Source organism: Alligator sinensis, unplaced genomic scaffold (assembly GCF_000455745.1).
Source record: "Alligator sinensis unplaced genomic scaffold, ASM45574v1 scaffold400_1, whole genome shotgun sequence".
Lineage (NCBI taxonomy): Eukaryota > Metazoa > Chordata > Crocodylia > Alligatoridae > Alligator > Alligator sinensis.
The window spans coordinates 385,797-397,594 of NW_005841897.1; the positions used below are offsets into that span (position 1 = coordinate 385,797).

The following is an 11,798-nucleotide window of genomic DNA, read 5'->3' on the forward strand; positions in this document are numbered from 1 at the left end:
CCCAGCCACAGCCAGCCACATTCTCCTGACTTGACAGCTTGGCAGCTCTGGCAAGTAGAAATGCAAGTAGATGTCCCTTGTGTTCAATCCCCCAAAAGGGCAAAGTTGAAAGACTAGCATCCAGGGACATGCTAATGCCAAACAGACAGTGGCAGAAGAGATGGAAAAAGACTCAAGACTTTCTCATAATTATGCATCAATGAGGATTTTAGGGTGAGCAACACCATAGCTGGTGTTATTCGAGCTATACTGGAAGAGCTGAGGCAGATGGTGAACATGAAGGAGCAATAAAATACTCTGATGGGGAGGCAGAAGCACGGGCTCCATCAAGGACACACGGCACTGATACACGGCGTGCCATGACCTCCAACAAGTCGGCAGCCTACATGTCAACCAAGGACCGGGGGCATTGGAGCCTAGTAGAGAAGAGTGCTAAGCTGATCAGAAGCCGACTGTGGTTTGTGGTAAACCAAGACAGGAAACGGATGCAAACCACCCTTGCACTGCAGGGCAGAAAAGGGATCTGCCATTCTACATCAGGAGGATAAAGGGACAACCCGGCCTAAAGACAAGTGCAGCAGGAGGGGAGGGAAAGGCGTTTGGAAGACCTTTGATTCCTGCTTTACTTGCCCCACAAGGCACTGAGCATTTCAGCTCCACCCATTTGTTTATGAAGCCATCATCAGTCACAAATACCAACTCAAGAGCTGGCGAGTACGTGAGATAATGTTAATCACAGAGAGCAGCATTGAGAAGGCACCTGCAATACCATCTAGTAGAAACCTATGAGCAAGAGGCCCCTTGCTCTTGAGGGGGAGGAAATTCTTCCCTGCGCAACAAGCTGCTCAAGTGGTGGGACTTCTGCAGGGCATAAGCCTCATTGCGGTTCTTTGTGCGAAGATGAATCTCACTCCAGGAGAAAAGGAGAAGGCACCTTACCTTATAGCACAGAGTAGCCAAGTTTGAAGGTGATTCTTCCCTCACTGCTCGGATTTCAGCAGCTGGTACAAGGGCAAAGACATCCTGCACCGAAGTGGCTGTGTCTGCCCAAAACTGGTCCCAGAAGGCATCATCTGTTGCTTCCACAGGCTGTGAAGAGACAAACCAAGGGTTACAGAAGTAGAAAGCAAAGAAAGACAAGGAGCAATAACCCTCCAAGGCCCCCATCTGACTTGTTCAGTTTTGGGGCCAACCTGGACCCAGTGGATACCAACACATTAAAATGAAGAAATGCGCCCCTGTGTTGATCCATCCATTCTGTAGCTTGCCGTCCCTACTCCCAGAGCCCCATCTGTTATGGCAGCTGAATGAAAAGTTACAATGGAGAATGAGAAGCCAAGTGCACATTATACCTGCATTTCTGGTGGAGAGGATCAACAGGTACCAGCAGGTCTTCACACGGCACATGTGCATCATTCACACCAGCATGGGGTTTCTGAGGCTGACACCATTGAGAAGGCACAAACAGGAGTCCTTAGACACCAGGGTAAGTCTCAACCTGACACATGTAGCAGGTGCAATGGATTCAAAGCAGATGGACTGTGCTACTTCCCTGCACTCTGCCAGTGCCTTGGGAAGGCCTCGTGGGCTAGGAGCATGCTCAAGTGAAAGGCTGTGCCCCATAAAGTTTAGAATCCATCACAACAAGGTACAAAGACTTCATGAGACAAAGGTGGGTGGAAGAGCAAGGATGAAACAACAGAAAAGCCAGTTATCATACAAAAAAAACAGATCCTAGAACAGTCCGAGGGCTCTCACGCCAGCAAAACGTGACTCCCTGCCCCATGAACACAGTTCCTCTGCATCTGGAGACATGCTCCTTACCCAGTCTGCTGGGTCTCTGGAGTGGGGGACACTCCTCTCAACAGCCCTGCCATCTCCCTTTGCAGGGAATGGAAATGTACACTTCTCTCCCAGTCCCATTCCTGGGGCCGCCACGAGGGTTATTAGCCATGGACAGGAGATCGGTTTGTCCGGTTTTGTCTCTTACAGCCCACCTATACTGGGGAAAGGGACCGTACAACCCAAAGAACTGGGCTGCAATTCTCTTCCCTCCCCATTAATTACAGACCGAGCATCCTCAATTTATTCATCAAAGCAATCATAGAAAGTACCCTCTCAGCCATCTGCATCATCTCCCCAAAGAGAGAAGCTGCAATTAGAGTGTGGGCGTCAGGTGATTCAATGGAAAACAAAGCAGCAGAGACCCTGATTTGCGCTCTTGTAGCTGTACTGGATCTGCCAGGCCAAGAGGAATGATTGCAAAGGAGATGAAATTGCCACGAGCATTAAAAGGAGCAGACATAACCCTTAGATGTACAGTGCAACCCTCCCCATTGAAATCAATGAGCCATCTTGTCCGAAACAAGGCTTGCTGCACCATGGAAGAGTTTCAACGCTTTTCTGCCTTTCCAAAGTACACGGGCAACAAGAAGCACACACAGCAGACTGGGCAAGAAACCACCACTATTACATGCTCCTCTAAGCATCTGAAGGAAACAAGTGGTGCTTGAAACAGCTCAGTGCTGATTTAACGTTCCATGCTTCTGATACCTGAATGTGGCTCCTCCCGTGCAAACACTGCCACCACCTCACTGCAGAAGTCTCTCCACAAATTACAGATATCCCCCAAAAATGCATGACCTGGGAATCGGCATCCAGTTCAGTAATTCTTCAAAGATAAATGCATTGATACATCCAATTCCAGGTGCTGCATTAAAGCCATGCCATATATAGATGGGACTGGTCAAATTATTTGTTAATATAAACAAAATACTCTTTAGAAAATATCCTCACCTGAATTCCCTGAATAAAAAGATTCAAGGGAACTGAATACCTGTTGCCTGCCATGATACCTTTCATAGATTGTAAGGGGCTGGAAGGGACCTTGGAAGATCATCGGGTCCAGCCCCCTGCACCAAGCAAGAATGATAACTGGGGGTCAGGAGACCCCAGCAAGGTGACTGTCCAGTCTCCTCTTGAAGATCTCCAGGGTAGGTGATTGCACCACTTCTGGAGGGAGCTTACTCCACAGTCTGGACACCTTGACTGTGAAGAAGTTTATTCCTAATGTTGAGCCCGAATCAATCTTCCAGGAGTTTGTGGCCATTACTCCTGGTTTTCCCCTTGGGTGCCCTGGTGAACCATTGCTCACTGAGCCCTTGATGTCCTCCCCTAATGTAGCAGGTCCCCTCTCAGCCTTCTTTTCCTCAGGCTGAAGAGTCCCAGATCCCTCAGTCTTTCCTCGTATGGCTTGCCTTTTAAGACTCTAATCATATGGGTGGCTCTTCTTTGGACTCTCTTAAGCTTGTCCAGGTCCTTGTTGAAGTGTGGTGCCCAGAACTGGATGCAGTCCTCCAGCTGCAGTCTCACTAGTGCTGAGTACAGCGGAAGAATCACCTCCTTGGTTTTGCTGGAGATGCATTGACTGATGCACGCCAGGGTATTATTTGCCCTACTGGCTACAGCATTGCACTGCCGGCTCATTCATACTGTGGTCTATTATTACCCACAGGTCCCTTTCATTCATGGTGCTAGACAGTTTGGTGCCACCAAGTCTGTAGGTGTGTTGGGGGTTGCTCATCTCGAGGTCAAGCACTTTACATTTCTCAACATTGAACTTCATTGGGTTCCAGTCAGCCCAACTTGCCAGCCTGTCTAGGTCTGCCTGTAACTGTAGCCTATCTTCAAGTGTGGCCACACTCCCCCATAACTTGGTGTCGCCTGTGGATTTGGCCAAAGAGCTCTTCACTCCAGCATCCAAATCATTAATAAAGATGTTGAAAAGCACTGGACTGAGCACCGACCCCTGCAGGACACCGCTGCCCACTTCTCACCAGGATGACACAGATCCGCTCACTACAACTCTCTGGGTCCTATCCTGCAGCCAGTTCCTCACACATCTGACTGTCTCAGAGTTAAGCCCACAATCCTCCAATTTTCTTGCAAGGACATTGTGGGATACTAGCTCAAAGGTCTTTTGGAAGTCAAGGGATACAATGTCAACCTGTTCACTTGTGTCCAGGTGGCCAGTTACCTGGTCATAGAAGGAGATGAGGTTGGTAAGGCAAGACCTGCTCGTGATGAAGTCATGCTGGCAGTCATTCAGGATCTTACCTTCTGCAACCTTATCACAGATAGACTCCTTGATGAACTTTTCTAGGATTTTCCCTAGGATGGAAGTTAGGCTGATTGGCCTATAGTTACCCGGGTCCTCCCTCCCGCCCTTCTTGTGGATGAGAACAACACTGGCCGTCTTCCAGTCCTCAGGGACTTCTCCAGAGTGCCATGAGTTGTGGAAGAGTTTCGCCAGGGGACCTGCAATGACTTTGGCCAGCTCCTTCAGCACTTTCATTTTGGACTCCATTTGGGCTCCCACTCTGACCTTGGGGTTGGTTTTTGATATAACCATGAGTGTCATAAATCACACATGGTAAGGCACCCAAATCCTAGCATTGGAGTCACATATGTGGACCCTTGCATTCCTCCACTGAAGCCAGTAGGACTCAACACAGGCATATGGGTCTGTCAAGATGGACCCAAATGCATCACACACACCATTGCCAGAAGAACCCACAGTCTTCACTACTGAGCATACAGCTGGGAAGTATGTTTCCATTTGGTGCAAGGCAGCTGTGTTCAAACTGATCCACAGGTCACAGGCAGCATGTGGAGCACTTGCTGATGGTTCATGAAGATATGGCTGACCCATGGCTCCTATTCTTCTTCCCAGCTTCTTTGGTTCATTAAACAACTTGAAATGACATTAGACCTTTGGCCTAATACTACTTTCCCATGTGGGCAATTACTGTTGTAGCCACCTGTTACACAAGGACAAACGGGAGAAGGGATGGTCCATGTGAGTGCAAAGGGAAAGAAATGCAACCCAGAAGATGCTGGCTCTATCAAAATATAATTCAGACCATGAAATAATTGGGAACAGCTTGTATAAAGGTGTCCCAAGCCAGCTGTCAGGAGCACGCGAGTGACTGTGGTCAATGGATGCAAGAATGCATGCATGACCATGGAAATCAGGACTCCTGGAGTCTGCTCCTGGCTTTGCTTTATACTTTACTATGTGATCTGAGAAGCAACTCACTTGGCCGACATGCCTCAGTCTCTCCGCTTTGTAAAACGAAGGCAACACAGCTGTGTCTCCAACTCACCAAGCAGGTTAGAGTTGCGAGCCTGTAAAACACTGGGAGATCCTTGAACAGCTGGTGTTACGCAAGTGACTGGTATTACTGGATTACCTGAAGAAGGGGAAAGTTTCCGGCACTGCATACGCCCCGAGGTGTGCTCGTTCAGCCAGAACGCTGGCTGGCTACACGCTCCTGACCCTCCAGTTTGGAAGAGACGGAGCCTAGGACCTCCTGCCCTCGACGTAAGACAGACTCAGAAAACAAACAGCTCTTGCCTAACAGAGGCTATTATATGCAGTGAGCGGTTCCACTGCGTTAGACTGGAACAGGGGAGGTGGGAGTGAGAGCTGAAAGGGAAACATTTTCCACAACTTCTCTTCCAACATTAATTTACCCAAGCTTTGCCACAAGTTTCTATGTGCATACTAGGCATATCACGACAGAGACTTCCTCATTCACAGCTCCAACAGAGAGAGAGAGAAGCACTCGGCTTCACTCCCCCACAGCCGGATGCAGTGAGGCAATACATTGTCTGAGTTAACAGCCGTAACTCCAGGCAGGGGATGCATCACCAACGCCCAAAGGCCAGAAAGTGAGAGGAGCAGGCAGGCAGTGCCAAGACTCATACAGCAGGTTCCTTTCATTGTGGTTTTTGTCTGTAAGGCACCAATGCCAAGAACTCTGCTATCGCTGTCCTTGTCTTGATCCTTCCAGCCGTGAAATGAATGACTCCACAATCATTTCAGAAAGAAGGTGCTTAAACACAGGTGATCCGCGATTGCTCTAGTACTGAAAGCCTTTTGATTTTACCAAACAGGGACTGAATAAGGCCCCAGACCTCTTTTCCCAGGAAAAGGGATTAGACCTCTTTTCCCAGAAAAAGGGATTTTTGCAAAGAATTCAAAACCGATGCTACCAGCGGGGAATCTCCATGTGCACTCACTTGCTCCCAACTAGATTTGCAAGAACTCAGCTCAGGAGGGCTGGGCTCATGGGATGCATCTCAGCTGGAGCCGCCATGTGCAAAGCGTGAGGACAAAGCTGATCTTCGCTGATCTGCCTAAAAAGGAGCCAAGCCCTTGGCTCTGGCCCTACCTGTAAAACATACCTGATGTCTTACACATTCCTTCTGAAAAAACCCACAGCTCTATATCCCATCATCACTTCCTATTACGGAAATGCAGCCGCCTCTGTGGTGGAATACAGCAGCTGTTTTACAGCATGTTATAAAACTGCAGATCACTTTAAGAGAGGAAACTAATATTGTACTCAGTTGAAACTACAAGGGAACCTTGCCAGCAGGACAGTAATTTACCAAGCTAGGGGCATTTATGATAACAGGACAAGGGCTGACCAAGGATTAAAACCACATTTCTGGAAAACTCAACAGACACAACAGGTCAGCTGCATTCCGCGTCTAAACAGACGGTCTCTCTAGTACAATCCTGGGACATAGGCTCAGCACGGATTCAAGAGTGTATACAACTAAGTAACCTACCCCCATTCATAGAATCACGGGCAACTAGTGTTGGAAGGACCTCCAGAGGTCATCTAGACCATCCCCAGCTATATCACCCCCACTGCCCCTTGTTTGTAATTAAGGATCTGAGGCCCAAATGCTGCTCAACAAAGATGCACTTGCCTCCCTTTTGGCAGAACACTACTGAACTTTTCCTAAGACAACTTCCTCACAGAGTCTTACACAGGGATTACCCGGTTTTCTCACATGCAATACGCCCTGGGAAAAGAGACACACCTTGTGCCTGAAAGGCAGAAGGGGGGCAAAAGATCTTCCCATGTAGTAAAGTAACTGAGTAGCAGCAGCCAGAGTCCAGCCTGCAGATCTTGTGCAGTTACTTTTGCTTTTGCCCCGCAAACATTTAAGCGGGGAAAAACTGCTGTTACTGTTTCCCCGTTTGTAACGCACATCCCAATTTCCAGCAGCTGGTTTCTTGGGAAAAGGCAAGAGCGTAGACAAGAACATACAGTCATTTCCACTTGGCCCGAACTGTGGCCAAGTTCATTACATGTCCCTCTATGCGATTTCTAACACAGGGAGCTAAAGAGCATCAGAAGTCAGCCTTGCCCATCTCAGTCCCTTATGAGCTGGTTAAATCTGAAACTCCAGCAAGAAAAGCCTTAATCGGAAGTCCTGGTTCTATGTAGAATACAGCAATAGATGCCACTGCCCCTAGGGTCACAGAGACAGGCCGTGCATGTGCATACAGCATCACTGTTTGGTCTGGCTTCAGAAGCCCCATTAATGCTGTAATGAAGCACAGCCGCGTCAGCTCCTCCAGATACAGCACGGGAAACAAATAAGTCTTCAGTCCCAACCAACAAATCCGCACTGTAAAGAGCCATATTTGCCTCCAACACACTGTAGAGGACCTCCTACGCCCCTGGAAGGCTATTACCAAGGCGGTCATTACAGTGGAGACCTAGTATTATAGGTCTAGGAGTTAGGGCTCTCAGCAGGGAGTATAAACTTGGGTGATCTGGACAGCACTGGTCTAAAATCAACACATGGCAGCCTTCTCCCCTTCCGGGAAACTGTTTAAAAGAAGAGAGCCAGCACAATCTATCTGTCTGAGCCGCGCTAATGGGATGACTGGTGAGGCCTAACATTGCTGTTGAGAGCATGATGGGCAGAGCTAGGGGTGATGTGGCCCATAGGGTGAGGTAGGGCAAGATCTGCTGTCTCCAGCTCACATAGGGAGGGCAAACATGGCTGCAAGTGCTCCGATGAGATGGGAAGCAAAGATCTCCCATTCATGCATTGAATACTTGGGGCCAGGGCTGGTTATACTGGGCACTTCCATGGAGAATTTCCTGCGTGCTGTTCATGCCCTCTCCCCAGCCTTAGCTTTAGATGGAAAGTGTGGTTTAGTCCTTTTTAACACTCTGGGAATTAAGAGAGGAAGCAGCTTGGACGTCAGTAATCTGGCCAGCTCTCCAGTACAGAATCACATCCCTGAAAGTAATCTCCCTGCAAACAGGCCACGTCAAAGGAAACAGAAGAACAGAGCTAAGCTGCCAAGGGCCTGTAAACAGGAAGAGGCCTCAGGACACTGCCCCCTTATCTGCTGCCATCATCCCTGCCTGGGTCTGCTAGCATCTAATTCACTTTCAGTCACGGACACCATGATACAGGACCTCAGCCACAGTCCACATTTACTGTCTTATCCCAATTACCAGTGCTCAGCAGCTGGTCCTTTAAATAATATATGTGTTCCCAGCCACCCATTCTGTATACCCCAGGGCAGGTTTACCATCTGCAAGAACTCAAACAGTGACTTATGGAGGGTGCTTAGCCCTCAAGTAGCTATTTATGCTCCTTATCAATCCATCCTTTGCTTCTTGTCCAACCCAAGCAAGCATCCCAGCTGCACCGACTGCAAGTACTTTGGGGCAGGGACTCGTTTTTCATTCTGTATTTGGACAGCGACAAGAAGAGCAGGACCCTAGCTCACAAATAGGCACTGCTCCAATACCAATGATAATAATATACTTCTCAGTCTCAGTTATAGGAGCTAGAATTACAGAGGGCAAAGAACACAGCAGTCACCTTTGAAGCACCTAACCAAGCCCTGGAAGAGCCCATGCACTCCTTATGCAAGATCCAGCCTCAATGGCCTGATAGTTAATTTGAGACAAGGAATATGAATTTGACCGCGGAGCCCTGTTTGAGCCGTGTGTGCAAAGCACCTCAGTGCAAGTCCGCAGACAAACAGCGATAACACTAGCAAGCAGACATGTCCGGTCCTAGCTGCACAAGACAGAGGCTGCACACACAAGTTTTTGGAGCAGAAAGGAGAACCTTGAACTTTTCAACAGTACCCCCTAGCAATACTGGAGCAGCAGGTAGCAATTCCCAAGCACACCACTGCTGCAGAAGCGGTGGCTGCAAAGCCAGGCCTTAAAAGGATGGGCTTTAAGAGAGGAAAACATGATTCCTGGAACTCTGGGAGAGGGACAGAAAAACCCTGGCATGAAAACCAGCAGCACAAAATACAGCTTTACAAATCACAGCCGTCCTTGACAGATGAAAGGCTAGAACCATTTGTTCAGTTGGCGTTTGCTTTTGACGAAGCCAAGAGACATCTGCCCGGATGCTTTCAGAACCAGGTTAATATCCAGGTTACAAAACTGATCTCTCTCTAGACACAAGTTCTTTCTCTTATCAGGCTCAAATTAGCACCTTATCAAGATATGGCTGTTGCCTATCAGGGGGAGAAAGGGCTGGGGATTATATCCTTATTGTTTCTTCATTTGCTCCTTCTCATCTCTTTAGGGCCAAACATGGCTGGGTTAAAACATGACAAAAACCACTTCAAAGACATCATGAATGTTATATTTAAGGATGAGCTCCTTGCTGAAACTTTAAGAGCTACTCCATCTCCAAGCTGCAGTGAGGGAGGAAGACTGCATTCAATTTAAACACTCCCAAGTTTGATCTCAGCTCTGCTACTGAGTTGCTGCAACACCTTAGCAAGGCTAGGCTTTGTGTTATTCTTCTGTTAGGCAGACTGAATTTTGCACGTATGTTGGAAGGGTTAGTATTGTTATGAACACCCAGATAATAAACCTAAGCACATGCAGATCCTCAGGTGAAAAGCAGGTGCAGTTTTATAATTCAAAAGGCACTGTCAATTGAAAACTACATGAAGTTAAATTCCAATTATCCATATGGCTGAGAGAGGACAGAGCTGTGTTATAAATAGATTTCTTTCCAGAATGACTACCGTCATATTACATAATTAAAACCAAAGCATCTTGAAAATCCTATGTACCTCTATAATGCTGTTGGTTAGCTTTTGGCCTTCCTTTCTTGCCATTAAAATCAAGGTGGTCACGTTCCCTTTGGTTTAGGATCCATATCACTTCCAGGCTCTGGATTCTGCATGGTTTAGGTAGCAAACATTGCAGGGCAAGGTTTATTTGTTAATTTTTTTTAAAAAGAACATTTAGAAGGGAAATTTGTTTAAAGGGAGGTTCCTTTAATTCACAGAAATATCCGAGTTACCAGAGCTTGGTTTTACAATGCTTGAAATTTCTGACAAAATCTGAACACTCTCATCTGCAAGTGAACAGTGTTTGTAGCTGGGCCCTTTCTTGCCATCAAACCCTGGCTCAGCACCAGGTTTCAAGTTACCCATGATCTAATGAAAAGGTGAATTTCCATTTGTCCTGCTGCCCAGCGACAGAGGAAAAGGTAACAAAAAAGGAGCCATGCTGCTGAGAGAGCAACGTTTGGGTTGGATAAACACCTCCGAGGGCAGCGATTCAAACCAGTCGAATATCTTGTTTTATGCTTTAAATCCAATGACTCAGTGGACTGGGAGGTTACCTGGGGATTGTTGCCTGTAACAGATCACAAGGCTGCAAAAAAGCCCAGGCATACTGCTGCTCATGCAGCCACCAATGCCCTTGGCAGGTATGTAAATATGGGTGTTTCACCGTCCCACCCTTTTTTCCACATGGCATAAGTCTCACCTACAATTCTGCAGCGCCCTGTAGCAAATCCAGCCAAGAATGCCTTTTCTTTATTCAGTGCCACGGTCAACTTTATCTCACCGCATAATGTCAACAAACCGGAGGAGCCACTCTGCCTTCCAGCCTCGCAGCACATACAGCTGGCGAAACGCGGACGTGAAGAGGTGCTTTAACTGACGTAGCGCAGAGACCAGGAAAGAGGGGCTCAGTCCCTTTTGCAGTGTCTCCTTCTACATGCACACATTCAAATGATGGAAGGGGAAGCCAGAATTGTAGGACTTGGTACCTTTAACTGTATAGCAGCCAAAACGCTGCTTTTCTTTAACCATATTTTTGGGGTTGGTCCAATAAAAGAGATCGTCAAAAATAGAAAGAAAAAGAAACACCCTTGCTTTTCACCCATGTGCTGGACTGTCGTGGCTACAATACTCCAGTCCAACTACTAGGATCTAGGAGTCTCCTGACCAGAATTAAGCTATCCATTTCCTTTCCCCATCCCAAATCCCTGGTCTCGTGCCTCCTGGATTGCACAGCACTTGGTCTTCTCACCCCACACTCATTTATCTCTACTATTTTCTACCCCCTCCAGTCACTTTTCCTTCCACATCCTCTAGTCAGCTATCAAAGGCTCCTTAGGCAACAACTCTCCTCTGTCACTCAAAAAGCTCATAGACATGCTTCCCTACCATGCTCCATCAACTCATCAGCTGGCCAAAAGGTAGTGACGGTGATTCTTCCCCGACACTGGGTTGCTTCTCCTCAACTCCCGGCGCCTGCTCGCCTGTGAAGAACCAAGCTGAAGTCCAGACCCAAGGGGTGTTCATACACATGCTCCAGGAGTGGATGGAGAGGAGTGCTTTAATTAGAGCAGCTTCAAGAGCCACTCTAAAGCACTGCCACATCTCGTGTATTAGCATCCCTGAGCTTAAAAGTGGCGGTAGGGGTGCTTTAACTACAGGTCATTCGACAAGCTTTAGTTAAAGCACCCCTGCTTTTCCAGTGCAGGGATGCTGACACACAAGCCACTGGAGTCAGACATTAGCTCGCCCCAGCAGACTTGGTGAACGGAGCCTGCTCCGACACGCTGTAATTACAGCACATCAGGGCATCCTTGCTGCTCGTGTGTAGGCACCCAAGATGTTTAGCTGTCAGATCATCACA

The 11,798-nt window shown here is 47.8% G+C and overlaps 1 protein-coding gene across 3 annotated transcripts in view; it reads right to left on the minus strand.

Moving 5' to 3' along the window:
• Positions 1-11,449, minus strand: part of HID1 (HID1 domain containing) — a 41,308-nt gene extending 29,859 nt beyond the window's left edge. Inside the window, exons 1-5 of one of the 3 annotated variants that reach the window (XR_003092730.1) lie at positions 11,324-11,449; positions 10,638-10,867; positions 9,935-10,041; positions 1,353-1,441; positions 940-1,089 (exon numbers count right to left, since the gene is read on the minus strand). Coding sequence is in view for 2 of the 3 variants with exons in the window: in XM_025197432.1 (XP_025053217.1) it covers positions 940-1,089; positions 1,353-1,358 (156 nt within the window). In the remaining variant the exon portion in view is untranslated. Of the gene's footprint in view, positions 1-939; positions 1,090-1,352; positions 1,442-9,934; positions 10,042-10,637; positions 10,868-11,323 lie in introns of those variants that run through there. The other 2 variants (XM_025197432.1, XM_025197433.1) reach the window with 2 other exon arrangements.
• Positions 11,450-11,798: the final 349 nt, after the last annotated feature.